Source organism: Lutra lutra, chromosome 5, assembly GCF_902655055.1.
Source record: "Lutra lutra chromosome 5, mLutLut1.2, whole genome shotgun sequence".
Taxonomy (NCBI): domain Eukaryota; kingdom Metazoa; phylum Chordata; class Mammalia; order Carnivora; family Mustelidae; genus Lutra; species Lutra lutra.
This window is the reverse complement of record NC_062282.1, coordinates 126,354,257-126,377,319: the sequence shown is the minus strand read 5'-3', so window position 1 is coordinate 126,377,319 and position 23,063 is coordinate 126,354,257. Positions and strand designations below refer to the sequence as shown.

The window sequence follows — 23,063 nt, the reverse complement described above, 5'->3', positions numbered from 1 at the left end:
AGCTGAAGGCAGAGGCTTTAACCCACTGAGCCACCTAGGCACCCCGGACATTTAGCTTATTATGTCCACCCCTGGATTACTATGAATAATGCTTCAGTTAACATGGATAACGTGGATAAGCAAATATCTCTTTGAAATTCTATTTTCAGTTCTTTTGGATATATACTCAGAAGAGGGATTGGTAAATCATATGGTAATTCTATTTTTAATATTTTTGAGGAATTTCCATCTTATTTCCATAGAGGCTCTACCATTTACCTTCCCAGTAGTAGTATATAAGGGTTCCAATTTCTCAATGTCCTAGCTAGCACTTGCTATTTTCTTTCTTCTTCTGCATCCTCCTCCACCTTTTCTTTCTTCTTTCTTCTTCTCTTTATCCTTCTTCTAATAGTCATCCTGACAGTTATGAGGTGATAGCTCATTACAGTTTTGATTTTCTTTTCCTAATGATTAGTGATATTGAGCACCTTTTCATTTACTTGTTGCCTATTTGTCTATTTTCTTTGGAGAAATGTCTAAACATTTAGTCTGTAACATGTACATTGCTTCTTCTAACAATACCATTCAAAGACTCATAGATGCCATATTCATCACTGTGGTTTCTCACATCATACTACCTCTGACAAGGGACCATCTGAGAAGACAAGAAAACTGTGACAGTATGACAACTACAGATTTCACTGGTCTTACTCTGTAATCCATTGTCCAGAAATAGCTGACTTGATAGAATGGTGTCATGGCTTGGTACCTTCACCAGTTTTTTGGTGGAATCTTTAAATTTTCTATATTTAGGATCACGTCATCTTCAGAGACAGTTTTACTCAATCCTTTCTGATTTGAATATCTTTTTTTTTTAAATTTTGTTTATTTATTTGACAGACAGAGATCACAAGTAGTCAGACAGGCAGAGAGAGGGGGGAAGCAGGCTTCTTGCTGAGCAGAGAGCCCCATGTGGGGATCGATCCCAGGACCCTGGGATCATGACCTGAGCCAAAGGCAGAGGCTTTAACCCACTGAGCCACCCAGGTGCCCCTGATTTGAATATCTTTATTTATCTTTCTTGACCAGTTGATTGGGTTAGTATGTCCAGTGCTGTGTTGACTGAAAGTGGGCATCCTTGTTTTGCTACTGATCTTACTTTGTCATATATGGTCTTTATTATGTTGATGTATGTTTCCTTAAACTCTATTTGTTGAGAGTTTTTATTATGAATGAATGATGAATTTTGTCAATGATTCTCTATATCAATTAACATGATCGTATGATTTTTATCTTTCATTTTGTTCATGTGGTGTATCACATTGGTTGATATGCAGTTATTGAACCATTCTTGCATGCCTGGAATAAATCCCACTTTGATTTTTTTAATGTATTGTTAAATTTGGTTTCCTAAGATTTTGTTGAGCATTTTTGAATCTGTGTGCATCAAGGATATTGGCTTGTAATTTTCTTTTCTTGTAGTGTCCTTGTCTGGTTTTAGTTATACATATGAATGTAACGTCCAATTTCAATTTATTTTTTTTATTTAATATGACAAATGGGTAAAGTTTCTCTTTCGCCCCCAAAGGGATAGATACCTTATTGTACTGATGACATTTATGGATCATTCCTTTTTTTTATTTTAATTTTTATTTATTTATTTATTTTTTACATAAAACAGACTTCAATATTTATGACATAAAGGGGTACTAAATTAATACATTAAGAATCTTCTACAGATCAATAAGGGGAAAAAAACTCCTGCAAACACTTGTAAAGATTAGCAGAAAGTTCACAAAGGAAGGAATACATATTCCCAATAAACATAAAAATATATAGAAATTGGTTCCATTTCACTACTAATTTGCAAAAAGAATAACAGTGATATATATAATATACATATTATTATATTAGTTATATTATATTACATTATATTATATGTAGTTAGCAAAGATTCTGAATATTTAGTGCTAGCTAATTTGTGGTAAAAAGACACAAACAACGCTTGAAGAATATAATTAGAATAATTTTTTTTCCTTTTTAATTTAAATTCAATTAACATGTAGTGTATTATTAGTTTCTGAAGTAAAGTTCAGGGATTCATCAGTCTTACATAATACCCAGTGCTCATTACATCATGTGCCCTTCTTCACCCAGTAACCCCATCCCCTAACATCCCCCAGCAACCTTCAGTTTGTTTCCTATGATTATGAGTCTCTTATGTTTTGTCTCCCTCTCTGATTTCATCTTATTTTATTTTTCCCTCCCTTCCCCTATTTGTTTTGTTTCTTAAGTCCCACATATGAGTGAGATCATATAATAATTGTGTTTCTCTGATTGACTCATTTCACTTAGCCTGATACCCTCTAGTCATAGCCAAATACCATCCATGTTATTGCAAATGGCAAGATGTCATTTTTTTGATGACTGAGTAGTATTCCATTGTGTGTGTCTGTATATATGTATGTACATGTGTATGTATGTATGTATGTTTGTGTGTGTGTATATGTATGTGTGTGTGTATATATATATATATATAAACAATATTTGTTCTGGCAGTCCATAAGCTTGGAATGTTTTTCCATTTCTTTGTGTTCTTCAGTTTTTCATGAGTGTTCTATAGTTTTCTGAGTACAGATCATTTGCCTCTTTGGTTAGGCTTATTCCTAGGTATCTTAGGGATTTTGGTGCAATTGTGTGTGGGATCGACTCCTTAACTTCTCTTCTGTCTCATTGTTAGTGTATAAAAATGCAACTGATTTCTGTGTATTGATTTTATATCCTGCTACTTTGCTGAATTCCTGTATGAGTTCTAGAAATTTTTGGTGGAGTCTTTTGGTTTTTCCACATAGAGTATCATGTCATCTGTGAAGACTGAGAGTTTGACTTCTTTGCTGATTTGGATGGATGCCTTTTATTTCTTTTTGTTGTCTGACTGCTGAGGCTAGGACTTCTAGTACTATGTTGAACAACAGTGATGAGCGTGAACATCCCTGCCATGTTCCTGACCTTAGGGGAAAAGCTCTCAGTTTTTTCCCATTGAGAATGATATTCTCTGTAGGCTTTTTACATATGGCTTTTATGATATTGAGGTATGTACCCTCTATCCCTACACTTTAAAGAGTTTTAACCAAGAAAGGATGCTATACACGGTCAAATGCCTTTTCTGCATCTATTGAGAGGATCATAGGGTTCTTATCCTTTCTTTTATTAATGTATTGTATTACACTGGTTGATTTATAGATGTTAAACCACCTTTGCAGCCCAGGAATAAATCTCAGTTGGTTGTGGTGAATAAGCCTTTTAATGTACTGTTGGATCCTGTTGACTTGTATCTTGGTGAGAATTTTTGTATCCATGTTCATCAGGTATATTGGTCTGTAATTCTTTTTGGTGGGGTCTGTGTCTGATTTTATGATCCAAGTAATGCTGGCCTCATAGAAAGAGTTTTGAAGTTTTCCTTCCATTTCTATTTTTTGAAACAGCTTCAGAAGAATAGGTATTAATTCTTTAAATGTTTGGTAGAATTCTCCTGGGAGGCCATCCATCCCTGGACTCTGTTTTTGGGAGGGTTTTTTTGTTTTTTTTTTTTTTTAAGATTTTATTTATTTGCCAAAGAGAGAGAGAGTGAAAGCACAAACTGGGGGAGCTGCAGGCAGAGGGAGAACCAGGCTCCCTGCTGAGCAAGGAGCCCAATTCAGGACTCAATCCCAGGACCCTGAGATCATGACCTGAGCCAAAGGTAGATGCTTAAATGACTGAGCCAGCCAGGCATTCCTGTTGGGAGATTTTTGATTACTGCTTCATTTTTCTTGCTGGTTATTGGTCTGTTCATTTTTTCTATTTATTTCTGTTTCAGTTTTGGTAGTTTATATGTTTCTAGGAATGTCTCCATTTCTTCCAGATTGCCTACTTTGTTGCCATATAGTTGCTCCACAATATGTTCTTATAATTCATATTTCTTCAGTGTTGGTTGTGATCTCTTTCATTCATTATTTTATTTATTTGTGTCCTTTCTCTTTTCTTATTGATAAGTCTGGCCAGGGGTTTATCAATCTTATCAATTCTTTCAAAGAACCAACTCCTAATTTCATTGATCTGTTCTACTATTTTTTTTTTTTTTTTTTGGTTTCTATTTCACTGATATCTGTTCTAATCTTTATTAATTCTCTTCTCCTGCTGGATTTAGTCTTATTTGTTATTCTTTCTCCAGCTCCTTTAGGTATAAAGTTAGGTTGTGTATTTGAGCCCTTTTATATTTTTTTTTTGAGAAAAGCTTGTATTGCTATACACTCTTAGGACCACCTTTGCTGCATTCCAAAGGATTTGAATAGTTGGGTTTTCATTTTCATTTGTTTCTATGAATTCTTTTAAATTCTTCTTTAATTTCCTGGTTGACCCTGTCATTCTTTAGTCAGATGCTCTTTAACCCCCTTGTATTTGACTTCTTTCCAAATTTCCTGTTGTGATTGAGCTGAAATTTCAAAGCATCATGGTCTGAAAATATGCAGGGAATGATCACAGACTTTTGGTACTGGTTGAGATCTGATTTGTAACCTAGTATGTGATCTATTCTGGAGAATATTCCATGTGCACTCCAGAAGAATGTATATTCTGTTGCTTTAGGATGGAATGCTCTGAAAATATCTGTGAAGTCCATCTGGTCCAATGTGTCATTCAAAGCCCTTTTTCCTTGTTGATTTTCTACTTAGATGATTTGTCCATTGCAGTGGATGGAGTGAAAAGTTATAGTACCTTACTATTATTGTATTATCATCAATATGTATCTTTAATTTTGTTGATAATTCATTTTTATAATTGGCTGCTCCCATGTTAGGAGCATAAATATTTGCAATTGTTAGATCTACTTGGTGGATAGACACTTTACTTATGATCTAGTGTCCTTCCTCATCTTTTATTACAGTCTTGGGTTTAAAATCTAATTTGTCTGATATAAGGATTACACCCCAGCTTTCTTTTGATGTCCATTACCATGATAAATGGTTTTGCACCCCCTCACTTTCAATCTGGAGGTGTCTTTGTGTCTAAAATTAATCTCTTGCAAGCAGCATATCTGTGGGTCTTGCTTTTTATCTAATCTGATACCCTGTGTCTTTTAATTGGGGCTTTTCCCCCATTTACATTTAGAGTAATGTATATCAGAGTATCTATTGAAAGATATAAATTTAGTGCCATTGTATTACTTGTACAGTCACTGTTTCTGTATATTGTCTCTGTTCCTTTCTGGTCCATGTTACTTTTGGACTCTCTCTTTGGTTAAAAGATCCCCCTTAATATTTCTTGCAAGGCTAGTTCATTGATCACAAATTCTTTTAGTTTGTGTTTGTCCTGAAGCTTTTTAACCTTCCTTCTATTTTGATTGGCAGCCTGGCTGAATAAAGTATTCTTGGCTGCATATTTTTCTCATTTAGCACCTTGAATGTATCATGTCAGTCCTTTCTGTCCTGCCAGGTCTCTTTGGATAGGTGTTCTGCCAATCTAATGTTTCTGCTTGTATATGTTAAGGACCTCTTGTCCTTAGCTGCTTTCACGACTTTTTCTTTGTCTCCAAGATTTGCAAGCTTCACTGTTATATGTTGAGATATTTATCTATATTTATTGGTTTTGAGAGGGTTCTCTGTGCCTCCTGAACTTGAATATTTGTTTCCTTCCTCAGATTAGGTATGTTCTCAGCTGTAACTTGCTCAAAGATACCTTCTGTCTGTACCGTTTACTCTTCTTCTAGGATCCCAATTATTCTAATATTGTTTATTGTTTTTAAACCTATTTTTTAAAAGATTTTATTTATTTATTTCACAGACATAGATCACAAGTCAGACAGAGATCACAAGTAGGCAGAGAGGCAGGCAGAGAGGGGGTGAAGCAGGCTCCCTGCTGAGCAGAGAGCCTGATGTGGGGCTCGATCCCAGGACCCTGGGATCATGACCTGAGCCGAAGACAGAGGCTTTAACCCACTGAGCCACCCAGGCACCCCTCTAATATTGTTTATTTTTATAGTATCATTTATCTCTCAGATTCTCCCCCATGACCCAGTAGTTGTGTATCTCTTTTTCTCAGCATTTATTCTCCATCATTTTGTCTTCTATATCACTAATTCTCTCTTTTGCTTCATTTATCCTAATAATTAGCGCCTCCATTTTTTATTGCATCTCATTAATACCCCTTTTTATTTCAACTGGATTAGATTTTAGTTCTTTTATTTCTCTAGAAAGAGATTCTCTTTATTGAAAATATTCCACTAAGCTTATTCCTAGTAATTTAAAGTGTTTTGTTAGCATTGTGCATGGAATCTTTATATTATTATGTTTCTTAATTATTTCTAGTAGGAGGAAAATCTATTGATATAGAGGGCACTGTATTCAATTCTTTGCTTATACTTTGCTTTTTCCTTTGTTCTTTGCTTAACTTTGCTTTTTCCTTTGCTCTTTGCTTACACTTTTAATTAATTTCCTCAGTCTTCTTGGTTATCAATTGTTTGCACATATGTAATAATCATATGTAGCATAATGCACATACTTATAATATATAGCTGGATTCAAAAACAAAAGAGAAAAAGAGAAAATTTCTAAGCATTATAATCAGTGAGGAAACACATAGCCCTAGTGACAATCTTCTCCCTGAGTGATACAAAATAATTTCACAACTATGAAAATTTTTCCAAGATTGTGGCCTTAGCATAACTGAAGACAAAGAATGTTGAACCTGCAAAATGTACAATCAGTCAAAAGAGAAAATCAACAAATCCAGCATAGGATCCCTCACATTCCCATCCCACCCTGCTCACTGCAAAGTCTGTAAAGCCAGACCAAGAAAAACTGCAGAAGATAAAGCCTATAAAAGGGTCCTTTGGGCGATTAGGTATGATCACTAGAAGGGTAATTAACATTCAATCTGAGTTGAGTCAGAGAAGGAACTGTATGAAAGAGATTTCCAAGTATTGGTGATTTAAAGGGCCAGATATCAGAAAAGTGTTAGTTATGTACCTTAAAGGGCCAGGGTTGTCCTAAAGGGTGGGCATGATTTAAAGGGGCAGGAGTTTAAAGGATAGGTGATATTTAAAGGGATAGTCTTCCAAACTCATGGTTTCAGCTGAAGAAAAAAAGTTAAAAAGAATAAAGAATTATTTTTGCCACCTGGGTGGACATGGGAAAAGAAAGAAAAGGGAAAAATTTAGACTCTTGCAGGATAAAAGAAAACTACATAATTGGAGGACTTCTCAATCAGCAAAACAAAACAATAGGGACAAATTAACAGAAAATGTTCCATCTCTCTCTCTCTCTGTTTGATTATGGCATTGTTGTAATGAAATACACGATGTTAAAATTTTTTATTTTTTCTCTGTTAAAGTGTTGAAGACAGTTATGACATTCAAAGCTGGCTGCAGCATTGGTGGATTTATTTTGGTATGGTTTCACTTATTGCATGGTCTACATTAATACCATTGTCATGCTTTCCACACAGTGTACAAGGTGACTATAAAACTATAATTCATTTAATTAAAAGACAATAGATTCCTTGTCCCCACCCCATCTCCAATGTCAGAATATGGCTGAACTACATTTCTTTTTGTTATGGAGATATGGTGACATATGCTAGTGTTATTTGAGCAAATGAAGCTGGATTTGGCCAAATATTATTTTATTTATGTGCTAGACTTTAGTATGTATTTTTGCTTCTTGTCATTTTTTTAAATACTAGAGTTCATAATTTTTCTTTAAAAAGAAACATGTTTTAATCTATTTAACTAGTATTATTTAATACATGAAAGAATTATTGAAGATAAAATAAGTATTAACTTTTTTTTGAAAACACTGAAAGATAACGTGTAACATTAGAGAAATCATATACTTTCCTAACAGTAGTAAAAATATTTTTAGCAATGTCAAAGATTACTCTTTTACATTTTAGGGCTGTGCTGTCAAATGCTAAAGTCACTTGCCACATGTGGCTACTTAAATTTCAAATTAAAATTAGAAACCCATGAACTCATTCATAGGAGCTACATTTCTAGTATTAATAATAGCTTCATATAGCCCATGGCTACAGTATTGGACAGTACAGATATGGAAAATTTTCATTATTATAGAATATTCTTCATGACAACACTGTTTTAGGAGAATGTGCTTTTTACTTAATTAGATTGATCTTAGCTTGTTCACACATAGCTCACTTATCATTTCAAGAAAAACTGGGCTTATTAAGATGTGTGCATATATTTATATACTTTTTAAATTATTCAAACATGTCATAAGATTCTTTTACTTGTTATCATATAGGTACAGCAAAGATAAAAGCTGAGAAGCTTAAGCAGCCTCATCCATTCGGTGGACAGATTAAAGATAAGGAATTTGAAACTAGTATCAAGGATTTATTTGCTACTATTTGGGTAAAGTAAAATATTTTATGCACATAAGGCAAATAAGTTGACCTATAGAAGATTTAAGAAAATAACCACAAATGTTCAACTAAAATCTGAGTAGGACTTTCAAAGTCTTAATTAACTTTTTCATTTTATAGATAATGGAAAATAGGACCCATCTTACATAAGTGGCATTTCCAGGAACATGGCTAGTGTCAGAGGATGGTACTAGTATTTTCCTTCTATTTCTTTTAATTTTACTTTTGCGTTAATTTGTTTTGTTCTTTCCCTGAAGAAATACATAAGACATTTAATGAGATGACTTACAGGTATGTTTTAGTATGTTTAAATGACTTAGCAGAGAACTCTAGAAGTTAGCAAATATTCTTACAAACATCATATTTTATGGAAAATATCTCAGTATCCAATGGAGAAGAAATCTTTGCTTCTCTAGGTGAGAAACAAGACCTACGATATAGACATAGAGAGATTGAAAAACCCAACTTCTTTTTAAAATTTTTTAGATTTTATTTATTTGAGAAAGAAAGAGAGAGGGAATATGTGAGTGCAAGCAGAGGAGGAGCAGAAGGGGGCGGAGAGGGAAAGAATCTCAAGCTGACTCCATGCTCAGCGTGGAGTGGGCCATGGAGCTCGATCTCACGATCCTGCGATTATGATCTAAGCTGAAACTGAGAGTCCGATGCTCAACTGACTGAGCCCCCTTCGCCCTGAAAAAAACCCAGCTTCTAAATAGTGATCCTATATTCAATTTGCTTCCTCTTCTCCTTTTCATAACTTTATCCTTTATGTTGTGGGCAGAACAGCATTGAAGATATAAATCTAACACCCATGGCTCTATGGAGCCATGTTCTTCTGTGGGTCTTAGATCTTAAAAAAAATACAGATTAAAAGCAAGTGATTAACAATTATGTAGAGGAAATTCCATGTAAAATGGAATTGGGTCAAAATAGGCTTCACCAAACAGGAGCTTTTAAATGGAAAACCAAATCAAATCAAATCCAACATCTCCTGATGTTGTAGGTTTTTTTTTTTTCTAAAAAAAGAGTTTTCTTGTCATAAATTTTTATTTAAAGGAGCCAGAGAACTATCTAGTTTTAGAATGTATTCTCTCTACTATTACCATATTTCTTGTTGGTCCTTACTTATATATTTTAGAAAATTCATCAATTAAGGAAAGAAAAGAGTTTTATTCAAATGTCAGTAAAGATAATTTTAATTTTAAAATAGATAAAATAGACATAAATAAAAGCTAAAAAGCCAGAAGAGAGACAAAATATTTAATATATTTATAAAGTTATAATATCCATTGCAAATCCTCAATAATATATTAGCAAATCAAATCCAACATTAAAAGAATTATTCACCATGATTGAGTGGGATTTATTCCTGGGGTGTAGGATGGTTCAATATTTGCAAAACAATCAACATGACATATTACATTAATAAAAAGAGATAAGAATGATATGGTCCTCTCAATAGGTGCAGAAAAGCATTTGACAAAATACAGCATCCATTTTTGATAAAAAACCCTCAACAAAATGGGTTTATATGGAACACGCCTCAACATTATAAAGGCCATGTATGAAAGACCCACAACTAATATCATTGGGGAAAAACTGAGAGCTTTTCTTCTAAATTTAGGAACAAGACAGAGATGTCTATTCTCACCATTTCTATTTAACATAGTATTAGAAGTCTTTAGCCTTTGGCAACCAGACAACAAAAAGAAATAAAAAGAATCTAAGTTGACAAGAAGTAAGCTTTCATTATTTGCAGAGGACAGGACACATTATGTAGAAAATCCAAAAGATTCCACCAAAAAATTGCTAGAACTAATACATGAATTCAGCAGAGTTGCAGGATACAAATGTACAGATTTCAATGTACAGAAATTTGTTGCATTTCTATACACCAATAATGAAGCAGAAGAAAGAGAAATCAAGTAATTGATCCCATTTACAATTGCACCAAAACCATAAGATATGAATAAACCTAACCAAAGAGGAGGTAAAAGATCTGTACTCTGAAAACTATAGAACACTTATAAAAGAAATTGAAGATGACACAAAGAAATAGAAAGGTCTTCCATGTTCATGAATTGGAAGAACAAATATTATTAAAATATCTATATTACCCAAAGCAATCTACATATTTAACACAACCCCTATCAAAATACCACCAACATTTTTCATAGCACTAGAACAAACAATCCTAAAATGTGTATGGAACCACAAAGCCACAGAAAAACCAAAGCAATCTTGAAAAACAAAAGCAAAGCTGGAGGCATCACGATTCTGGACTTCAAACTATATTACAAAGCTGTAGTTATCAAGACAGTATGGTACTGGCACAAACCCAGACACGGATCAATAGAACAGAACAGAAAACCCCAAAATGGATCCACAACTATAAGGTCAGCTAATCTTCAACAAAGCTGGAAAGAATATCCAATGGAAAAAAGACAGTCTCTTGAACAAATGGTATAGGAAAAACTGACAGCAATATGCAGAAGAATGAAATTGGATCACTTTGTACATTACACACAAAAGTAAATTAAAAAATGGATGAATGACCTAAATATGAGACAGGAATTCATCAAAATCCTAGAGGAGAACACAAGCAGGAACTTCTTTGACATCAATGGTAGCAACTTCTTACTGGACACATCACTGAAGGCAAAGGAAACAAAAACAGAAATAAATTATTGGTAGTTTGTAAAGATAAAAAGCTTCTGCACAGCAAAGGAAACAATCAACAAAACTAAAATGTAGCCTCTGGAATGGGAGAAGATATTTGCAAATGACATATCTGATAAAGGGTTAGTATCCAAAATCTATGAAGAACTTACCAAACTCAACATCTAAAACCCAAATAATCCAGTTAAGAAATGGGCAGAAGACATGAATAGATATTTTTTCTAAAGAAGACATACAGATGGCTAACAGACTCATGAAAATATGCTCAATATCACTCATCACTGGAAATGCAAATCAAAACCATGACGAGATACTGCCTCACACCTGTCAGAATGGCTAAAACTAATGACACAGGAAATAAAAGATGTTGGTGAGCTGTAGAGAAAGGGGACCCCTCTTGCACTCTTGGTGGGAATTCAAACTGGTGCAGCTGCTCTGGAAAACCGTATGGAGGTTCCTCAAAAAGTTAAAAATAGGGGTGTCTGGGTGGCCCGGTCAGTTAAGTGTCCGACTCTTGATTTCAGCTCAGGTCATGATTTCAGAGTCCTGGGATTGAGCTCCGCATCGGGCTCTCTGCTTAGTGGGAAGTCTGTTGTCTCTCTCTCCTTCTGCTTGCTCTGTCTTTCTCTCTCTCAAATAAATAAAAAAATCTTAAAAAAAAAAGTTAAGAAAAGGACTATTCTATAACCCAGCAATTGCATTATAGGTATTACCCAAAGGATTAAAAAAAAATACAGATTCAAATGGGCATATGCACTTTGATGTTTATACCAGCATTATCATCAATAGCCAAAATATTGAGGGAGACCAAATGTCCATCAGCTGATGAATGGTAAAGAAAATGTGTACACACACACACACACACACACACACACACACAGGAATATTACTCAGCCATCAAAAGAATGATATATTGCCATTTGCAATCATGTGGATTGAGCTACAGTGTATTATGCTATGTGAAATAAGTCAGTCAGAGAAAGACTATGCCATATGTGGTGGAATTTAAGAAACAAAATAGATGAACATATGGGAAGGGTAAAAAGGAGAGAGAGGGAGAGAGAGGGAAACAAATCGTTAGAGACTCTTAATGATAGAGAACAAACAAGATTGATGGAGGGAAGTGGGAAGGGGATGAGTTAAATGGGTGATGGGTGTTAAGGAGGGCAGTTGTTATGATGAGCACTGGATGTTGTATGTAAGTGATGAACAACTGAATTCTACTCCTGAAACAATGTTGTACTTTATGTTAGTTAACTAGAATTAAATAAAAATTTGAAGAAAAAAATAAACAAGTAAAAAAAAAAGTTATAATATCCGTGAGGTGAAAAGTTATAAATAAAAAGTCAGTGGGTCTAAGCTTAAGAATAGAAGGTGAACCCTCTTATGCTGTTGTGGGAATGCAAGTTGGTGCAGCCACTTTGGGAAACAGTATGGAGTTTCCTCAAAAATTTAAAAATAGGGCTACCCTATGACCCGGCAATGGTACTACTGGGTATTTACCCCGAAAGATACAGATGTAGTGAAAAGAAGGGTCATATGCACCCCAATGTTCATAGCAGCAATAGCTACAATAGCCAAACTGTGGAAAGAGCCAAGATGCCCTTCAATAGATGAATGGATAAAGAAGATATGGTCCATATATACAATGGAATGTTACTCAGCCGTCAGAAAAGATGAATACCCAGCTTTTGCATCAGCATGGGTGAGACTGGAGGAGATTATGCTAAGTGAAATAAGTCAAGCAGAGAAAGTCAATTATCATATGGTTTCACTTATTTGTGGAACATAAGGAATATCATGGAGGACATTAGAAGAAGGAAGGGAAAAATGAAGGGGGGAATCAGAGGAGGAGAGGAACCACAAGAGACTGTGTACTCCAAGAAAGAAACTGAGGGTTTTAGAGGGGAAGAGGGTGGGGGGATGGGTGAGCCTGGTGATAGGCATTAAGGAGAGCACATATTGCATAGAGCACTGGGTATTATATGCAAACTATGAATTATGGAACACTACATCAAAAACACTACATCAGAAACCCCTGTACACATATAGGAGTACTACTGTATGGTGACTAACATAACATAATAAAAAATAAATAGATTAAGCATGTGAATTAGTGAAATGTTAATGTGGAATTTTGAAAACGTTTCAAAAATATTTTGTTGTAGAATGCCCAAAAAAAGAGCAATAACTATCCATAGCTCTCAGAATATAATGGATTAAAAATATATTTCAAAAGAATAAAAATAGAAAGCTTAGTAATTAGGGAAATAAATCAGGGAAAAGAAAAAAATGAAATTAAGACTGGCTAGAAGCAGGTAAAGAATAAGATTTTATAGGAGAAAACTTTTTAAATGTATAGAGCAGAGAGATCAACACTTTACCTTCTTTTTCTTTATCTCATGCCTTAAGTCTCATACCTTATTAACAGAGAAGACATTTATATACTAGAACTCCAGTGAATGAAGACTTGTTAATGAATATTATGATATGAAAGAACTTTTTGAACTATAAAGGATGAATTGAATTTAAAGTGTTATTCATTAGTTTTGTGACTAGAAATGGTTGACAGAATACATCAAAGGCAACTAGTATCCAATTATTTAGATATTATGCTATTGGTAGTCAAAATATTGAATTTCCTTGGAAAACAGGTGAACTTCTATCATAGAAACTAGAATCAATATACATTTGACACAAGATTTTTAAAAATATAGTATTACTTGTATTTCTATCAGGACATCATGTACTATTTTCAGTCTCTGATTCATCTACTAGGTTTGATGAAATAAATTGTTGTTTGTAGAAGCAGAGTAAGTGAGATTTCAGGATAGAGGGCTGAAACATTTTTAAACTTGAAAAAACAGCCTTTTCTAGGTGAGTTATTTTACTCTTATTGACAGATTTAATAAAGATAACCATCATTGATTTTCTATGGCTAATTGTAGATGTTCTTCATGAGGAACCAACATGAGAGAAAGGGAGAAGTTAATTGATCAACTAAAACACTTGAGTAACTCAAAGAAGTTTATTGGTATCCTCTTCAAGTTATGTTTTCTTTCTATTTGTTGACATGAAGGCCTTTTACTGGCAAGATCATTGTCTCCTGTCATGCTACTTTGATTAGGGTAGGAAATAGTTTAATGCTTCTATCACCTGAAAGAAGAAGTTCCGTAATTAATTGGGACACTGCATACCACATCTTCACTGAACCTTGGTTGGGTCTTTAGGAGCTCTTTCCTTCCTGCAGCATTCCTCTGCCTCAGTTTCCTCGTTAACATTTATTTCCCACTGCTACTTGAACCCTGTCCTGTATATCAGTCTACTTGTCTGTGTCTACTATACCATTTACATTATATTTTGCTGATCCTGTCCTTGTTTCCTACTCTTACTGAGTAAGTACATGCAGGAGTACTATTTTGGTTGGTTACCATTTGAAAGCATGCATCCCAGACCAGCATGAACCTCCTCTGGTGTGGTAAAGACCATGGTTTTAGATAAAACCATGATGGAGTAGGGCTGAGACCCACAGTGCTATAAGAAATGGCTGTTGCAGGAATTATCTGCTACTACGCAGATTTGATTTCTTCTTTTCTTTTTCAGTATATTAAGCCTGATTTTATTACATAAAATCCCTTGAATACTGATTTTATGTCTGGCCTTTTTCTTTGCCTCCCATATTTATATGTAAGAAAAAAATAGATTTTTTAAAAAAGATTTTATTTATTTATTTGAAAGACAGAGATCATAAGTAGGCAGAGAGGCAGACAGAGAGAGAGGGGAGGGGGGAAGCAGGCTCCCTGCTGAGTAGAGAGCCTGATGTGGGGCTTGATCCCAGGACCCTGAGATCATGACCTGAGCCAAAGATAGAGGCTTAACCCACTGAGCCACCCAGGTGCCCCCCCCCCCCCCCCCCCCCCCGCCTACCCAAAATAGACTTTTTTAAAAAGAGGAAAGCCTAGATACTTTTTCGGAAGGGTCTGTTGTAGTCTGAGTGTTTGCTATGCTCACAGTGTCTTTCTAAGTGCCCGTAGTCCTTTCTGGATAAAGGACCCAGAAGTGTTTCCTTGTGCAGAGTTGCCATGCTCTATATGATGTAGTTCAAATGTCCTAGTTTAAAACTAGGTCTGGGATCAGAACTTAAACCTAAGATAGCAATCCTTAGATTTCTAGAAAACCTATTAAATAGCTTGAGAAAAATATCCAATAGGGAGACCTGCTATAAACCGACTAGTTAACATTCTATTTCTTGGGAGAGTATACGTAGGAGAAAGGCCAGGAAACTTACACGACACAACTCTAATAAACTGACATAGAGAAAATGAATGTGCAAAGGCCATTGAGATAGAGAAGCAAATGGAGAGACAATACAGTGAGCAGCTGTAATAGAAGTAGATATAAGCACAATCAGCTGACAGAAAGAAGCTGAATATCTGGGTCTTTGTAGCAATTAAGACAAAACAATGGAATGCCCACTAGAGAGCAGACCAGATAAACTGCCATTTGCTTCTGAAGAATCTGTTTCTTTAGGAGTGCTGAATTATTCAGCTACTCCGTGTTTTTGGCTTTCTCACTTTACTGTGTAACATTATAGTAAGTCTCATCAACTGGATTAACCTAGGAGTCTGTTCATTTTAATTCTAAAAAGTTCAAACACAAAAATTATCTAGTGCAGTGGTTCTTCGTGTGGCTCCCAGGCCACCACCATCATCATCATTGCCTGGGAATCTGTTAAAACTGCAAATTCTTGGGCTGTGCTCCAAACCTACTGAATCAGAAACTCTGAAAGTAGGACCTGGTAATCTGTGTTTTACACCATCCCAATGATTCAAAGCACACTACAGTTTGTAAACAACAAATCTCATAGTCTAGTGTGACCCTCTTATTTTATAAATTATGAAAATGATGTGTATTCTTTCCTGGGTAACTTCTAGCTGCCAGAAATTAAATTATTACATATATTCCATTTTCATGATCACCTGGAGATATATATATTATCATTTCTAGTTTATAGATCATGAAGCAATAATTTAAAGAGGATGAGTAATTTTTCCAAAGGCATATATATCTTTGGATACACACACACACACACACACACACACGCACACACACACACATATACAGGTAGCTGAACTGAGGTTAACAATATAAAAATATCTCATGTACCTGACTCTAACACCATTCCTGCATCTACTATTATATAATACTCCCTAAAAATGGGATATAGAGAGATGTGATTTGCTAATTGTTGTTCCAAAAATCAGTTGCAGAGCCAAGATAAAAGCGAGGTTTTCTGTTCCTTATTCTACCTGTTATACCTGATACAGATTGCCGTTTCCTATAAAATCATGGTATAGACCAGTGAAACAGAAGACAGAACTCAGCAACAGATTAATATATATAAAAACTTGCTATCTGATAGGGGAGGCACTACAACGATATAGTTCAGTAAATGTGATAATAAAGTTGATTCTCTGTATGGTGAAATGAAGTCGGACCACTACCTCTTATGATACGCAAAGGTGATTTATAGGTTAATAAAACGTGACTAGGAAAAAAAAAAAGAACAGCACAGTTAATGCTAAACCATGAAAGAAGTATCTTGTGACATAGAGGTAGGAAAGGTTAAGCAAGGTTGCAATAGTGTAAAATACAAAGTAAAAATTAGTGGATTAAAGTTATGACAAAGATTTCTGTTCTATGAAGGAAACTGCAGACAACGTTAAAAGATGGGTAACAGGGACGCTTGAGTGGCTCAGCGGGTTCAGCCTCTGCCTTCGGCTCAGGTCATGATCTCAGGGTCCTGGGACTGAGCCCCGCATAGGACTCTGCTCAGCAGGGAGCCTGCTTACCGCCCCCTCTCTCTGCCTGCCTCTCTGCCTACTTGTGATTTCTGTCTGTTAAATAAATAAGTAAAATCTTAAAAAAAAAAAAAAGAAAAGAAAAGATGAGTAACATCTCTCAGTCTAACAAGAGATTAGTATTTAGAATAAATAAGGAATTCCTGGAAGATCTATACAAAAATTTCAGGAAGCCTAATAAAAATATGAATAAGCTGTTCACACACAATAACCAAGTCTAAATAGCTATGAATTACATGAAGAAATGCTCAGTTGGATTTGAATTTAGGAAAGTATCATATAAAGCACTGTGGTATGACTTTATATCCATCAGCGTGACAAAATTTTAAAAGCCTGCTGATAATACCAAGTGTTTGTGATTACGTGGAGTGTACTACTTCTCTATTGCTATGTGACAAACCACCCCAAAACTTAGTGGCTTAAATAATAGAACATGATTTTGCTCATTAATCTGCAGCTTTGTCAGGGCTTACTCCACTCAGCTCTACTTGTCAATTAAAGTGAAGTCTGGGGGATAAAATCCTCTGATGGCTTGTTTACTTAACTGTGAGCTATCGATACCGGCTGTTTGCTGGAACACCCACACATGGCCTCTCCATCTGGCCTTGACTTTCTCCCAACATGGCAAAAGAGTCCCAAAGCCAAAGTCCTGAGAGAGGGAGCATATGCAGCAGAAGTCCTATTGTCATTTTATGATCCAACCTCAGAAGTCTTGCAGCATCTCTTTGTTGAGACAGTCAATAAGGACTTTCCCAGTTCAATGCCTCCTGATGGGGGAAAGGCAAAGTTCTGGAAGGGTATGTGGAACTGAAAATATTGCCGTGGTGAATTTTATAAGTTGCTACATGAAGAGAATAGAAAACTCTGCTACATTATGGTGGGATTATAAAGTGATACATTTTGGGGAAAAAAATTTAAAGAAATAATGGAATGAAGTGTATAGTACATCTTAATGCCCAAGCAATCCTGTTCTGGAATATATACTTCCAAAGACATTCTACCCTAGTCCTTAAGTGTGCACGCACAGGCACATTTAATATAGTCTTGTTTGTGACAGTGGGAGTTTGTGAGCCTAACTTGTGGGAGTAGATGAATATGTAGGATCACAGTATGTAAATTTAGATAGCACTCAGAAGATGAATTAGATTAATATAGAGAATATGTTTAGATTTTTTAAAATGGTGTTTACGACTAGAAAAAAAAATTAAGTTAATTTAACAATATATAAACAAAATGCTACTGAAATTTTTCAAAGATAAGTATATATAAGAAATACAGAAATCAGTTTGAAAGTTTATATTTTAATGTTAATTATTATCAGGTCAATTACTATGTATAGTATAATAGTACTATACATCCTCCTGAGGCTTCTGAGTAAGTTCAAAAAATGCAGAATTTGGGCGCCTGGGTGGCTTAGTGGGTTAAAGCCTCTGCCTTCGGCTCGGGTCATGATCTCAGGGTCCTGGAATGGAGCCCTGCATCAGGCTCTCTGCTCAGCAGGGAGCCTGCTTCCTCCTCTCTCTCTGCCTCTTCTCTGCCTATTGTGATCTGCCAAATAAATAAATAAAATCTTTAAAAACAAATGCAGAATTTACATGACTTCACTGTATGTGGAATACCCAGGAGTAAAATGTTATAGAATCTTAATAGTAATACTAGTAATTTTCCTTGTGTGTTGCTTAAATTATCTTCATTTTGTTTTTTAGTTAGGTGAAAAGATTTCTTAAGGAAAGAAATAGATTAACTAAAGTAAAGGAACATTCTAGACACCTGGTTAATGATATCTATTTTTCCTTAATTTTTGTAGAAATTTCCTTATTTTTGTAGAAAACTGCCAGAATCTCAAATAAAAATTATAGGTGGTATGGAGGTCAAATGAATAAAAATGGTACAAATACTACATGTCTTTAATAGTATATTATTATATACTATATATTGGTGAACTGCAGATTTTGATTTATATATATGTTTAGTTTAGATTCGGAAAGGTAAAATTTTTGCTGATTGGTTATTAACATGTGAGTGAATAAATCTATTTTTCTTTACCTAACAAAATGAAATGATTTGTGTATAACATTTCTATTTTAGGTTCTGTTGAAGAATCCAATATTAATATGCCTAGCTCTGACTAAAGCTTCTGGATCTTTTGTTTTTATTGGAGCTTCTGAATATTTGCCTTTGTATATAGAAAATCAGTTTTCATTAACACGCTCTATAGCAACTAAAATTGCAGGTAGACCTTTTCTGCTCATTATACTCATTTTGAAGTTTTTATATAAAATTTTCTTATATGTTTTTATGAAATATTTGAAATAAACATAAAGTAGGAGTAATATCATTTGCTGAAGTTTCATTTATCTTAATTCATTTTATTATTTTTCCATACTATATATTACTATATATCACTCAGTGCTCATCAATGCTCATCACAATGAGTGTACTCTTAATCTTCTTTATTTTAGCTACTCCCCAACCCACCTTCCCTGTGGCAACCACCAGCTTGTCATCTGTATTTAGAGTCTGGCTTTTTGTTTGTCCCCCTCTTTTTTTTTTTTTCATTTGTTTTGTTTCTTAAATTTCACATATAAGTGGAATCATACAGTATTTGTTTTCTCTGAATGACTTATTTTGCTCAGGATTATAATCTCTAGGACCATCCATACTGTTGTGAATGGCAAGACTGCATTCTTTTATTGCATTGTATATGTATTCCACATTGTCTTTATCCATTCGTCCATCTATTAGCGGACACTTTGACTGCTTCTATAATTTGGCTTTGTAAATAATGCTGCAGTAAACATAGGGAGGCATATATCCCTCCAAATTAGTGCTTTTGTATTCTTTGGAAATAGTCCTGGCAGAGAAATTACTTGATCATAAAATAATTCTATTTTTAGTTTTTTGAGGACTTCCCTACAGTTTTCCATGATGGTTGTATCAGTTTGCATTCCCACCAACAGTGTATAAGGGTTCCTTTTCCTTCACATCTTTGTCAGCACTTATTTTGATTCTAGCCATTCTGACAGGTATGAGGTGATATCTGGTTGTGGTTTTAATTTACATTTCCTTGATGGTGAGTGATGGTGAACATCTTTAAATGTATCTGAAATGTGTCTCTTGTAGGCAACATATAAATGCTTTTTTTTTTTTTTGAAAGAGAGAGGTGTGGAGGGGGCAGAGGGAGAGAGAGAGAATCTTAATCTTTTTTGTGTTTTCTATCTCTTTTTTAAGGGTCTCATTGATATTCTCCACTCTTTTCTCAAGTCCAGTGAGTATCTTTATGATCACTACTTTGACTTCTCTATCAGGCATACTACTTATATCTGTTTCACTTAGATCTCTTGCTGTGGTTTTGTTTAGTCCTGTTATGTCATTTGGGACATATTCCTCTGTCTCCTCATTTTGTCTAACCCTCTGTGTCTATTTCTCTTTGTTAGAGAGCTATGTCTCCTTATGAAGAAGAGGTCCTGTAGTGCTCTGCAGTGCAGAGTCTTCTGTTCACCAGAAGCTGGCACTTCAGGGGTGTCTCCTATGTGTGTTGCTTGTGCCCAGCTCTTGTGTCCTGGTTGCTTTTTCCTTCAGTCCATCCAACTGAAGAGGCTCTCTTTACCTGTTGTGGGCAGTGTTAAGTCCCCAGCTGGGGTGGGGCACACAGTTTTAACAAGGTATACCTTGGGCTTCCACAGGGCCCACTCCTGCTGCTGCTGGGACTGAGGCCCTTAAAACATGTGTGTTGGGAGGTATGGTGTTGGCAAGGTTTGCACCAGTCTTCTGGGGGAAGACTTCTGCAGACACTGGGACAGAGGCAAATGTGGCTGGGAAGGGTGGATCCATCGAAATCTGGGAGTCCAGGGCACAGTGTAAATGAGTGAGTTAGTGAATGTGGGGACAACTCTGGAGGAACATAAATCTTATAATAGACAGTAATCATGCTTATCTTTTGATCCAGAAGAAGACATTATCTTTACTGTACTTGACAGTAAATGTATCTTCTCTTATTTCCAGGAGGAACATAATCTCTGTTTTCTAGAACTATAAGCAAACTTGCCTTCTGTTATTGAGAACACTATCTCTATTACCCAAGGCTGTTTGTTCACTGTGCAAATATCTTTGAAGAGATAGGACAAAGATCGGTCAGTGATTCTGCTTGCTAGATATGCAGAAACCTGAGCTACATGGAGAATTGCTGCCCGGTATATATGACAGTAATTATCTAACATATAAATAATGATTGTCAGATTAACCAGACAATCTAGTATGTTACTTGCAAGAGGCACTCCTTAAATATGATGACATGAAAAGGTTGAAAGTCAAAGGGTAGGAAAAGTTCTAGTATGTGAATCCTAGCCAGAAGAAAAGGTGGTATAACTATAGTAATTTTAAATTAGTATTCTCAAAGCAAGAGGCATTAGTTGTTGTGAAGAGATCATTTATAGTGACAGCAGTGAGATAAATGAAACAATTATACATGGGCATGCCCTCAACAATGTAGCTTTAATTTTTTTAAAAAGATTTTATTTATTTGTATGAGAGAGAAAAAGAGCACTAGCAGGCAGGTAATTCAATAAAAATGGACAAGAGACTTGAAAAAGTATTCGATAGAAGATGCTATCCCTTGGCTAAGATTCATATGAAAGTGGGTTCACCTCTACTGGTTTTTAGGGAAATGCATATGAAAACCACAACACAATACTACTATTCATTCACCACAATGGCTAAAATGAAAAAAGGGAAATGCATGTTGGCATGGATGTGGAGTGGTAGCATTTCATTCACTACTAGTGAAAGTAAATTGGTTTAACCATTTTATATCTGTTTGGTAGTATCATGAAAAGCTGAACTTATACATATTCCCTCCTTCAGGAATTCTACTCCATGTTACATACCAAACATAAATTCCTCTCTTAAGGATATACCTAGAGGAAGTGCAAATATTTACAAAAAGACAAGTACACAAATTTTTAAAGTTGCACCATTATTCACAATATCACAGTGAATAAGTTGTGGTGTTTGAGTATTTTAGAATGCTGTTCAGCAATGAGAAGGCATCATCTGTTGTCATGTATAAAAACATGAGTGAATTTTTCAAACATCATACAAACAAAGAAGCCTTAATGTATATATACTTTATGATCCATATTTTATAAAATCCTGTAAGTGCATAAAAGAGCCTTTGATCTTCTGGCAGTGTTAGATTTTTGATCTGGGTGGTAGTTTCATAAGAACAGTCACTTTGAAAAGTCATTGGCATCTATAATTGTGATTTGTGTACTTTTAAGTACATCAATAAAATCTTTACGGAGTTGAAGTTCTGTGCATTGGTTGAATTTCCAATTGTCTTGTTTCCTTTTGGGGTAGACTTTAAAGAGCTAGCCATTTAATTGTTGAACTCCCTGTGCCCAGTATTTTCTTATCACCTAGGGCAATAGCCTGACAGGCAATGTTTTCCTAGCTGAGTGGAGTTCTCAGTTTTGTGCTCACAAATGTTTGTGGTTTTCCCAAATCTGTAGTTGTTGGGTTCAAGCTGGATAAACCAAGGGCCTTTTCCTGGGTTAGTTATATGGCTTGGGGATGGGGATAGGACTTGGAACTCAAACATTTTATATAGACTGCCATCTGTTCCCCTTGTTTTTCCTTTATCTCATTCCTGCTTGGGGTGGTACCTATTGCCCTTCATTTCTGAGATTCTGGGGTAAAATGCGGCTTGCCTCTTTTTGACTTCCTTACTTTCAGGCTTACTTCTCACCCTTTGAAGTGTCCTGATTCAGTTCCATTTCTCACAATTTTCTTGATAAATATTGCCCCTCCTCTATTTATTTGTAGTTTTTTTTTTTCTTTCTAATGAATTTATTTGTGAATGTCTACCTTTTATCAAACATTCATATGTTTACTTTGTGCCTGAACTTTTCTTTTTTTTTTTTTTTTTAAGATTTTGTTTATTTGACAGACAGAGATCACAAGTAGGCAGAGAGGCAGGCAGAGAGAGAGAGAGGAAGGGAAGCAGGCTCCCTGCATAGCAGAGAGCCTGATGTGGGGCTCGATCCCAGGACCCTGAGATCACGACCTGAGCCGAAGGCAGAGGCTTTAACCCACTGAGCCACCCAGGCGCCCCCCTGAACACTTTTC

At 35.4% G+C, this 23,063-nt stretch overlaps 1 protein-coding gene across 5 annotated transcripts in view; it reads left to right on the top strand.

Annotated features, from left to right (window-relative positions):
• Nucleotides 1-23,063, top strand: part of SLCO6A1 (solute carrier organic anion transporter family member 6A1) — a 74,415-nt gene that overhangs the window by 7,805 nt on the left and 43,547 nt on the right. For all 5 annotated transcript variants that reach the window (XM_047730439.1, XM_047730440.1, XM_047730438.1 and 2 more), the window contains exons 5-7: nt 7,348-7,469; nt 8,277-8,386; nt 19,026-19,170. In XM_047730439.1, coding sequence (XP_047586395.1) covers nt 7,348-7,469; nt 8,277-8,386; nt 19,026-19,170 — 377 coding nt within the window. The remainder of the gene's footprint in view (nt 1-7,347; nt 7,470-8,276; nt 8,387-19,025; nt 19,171-23,063) is intronic.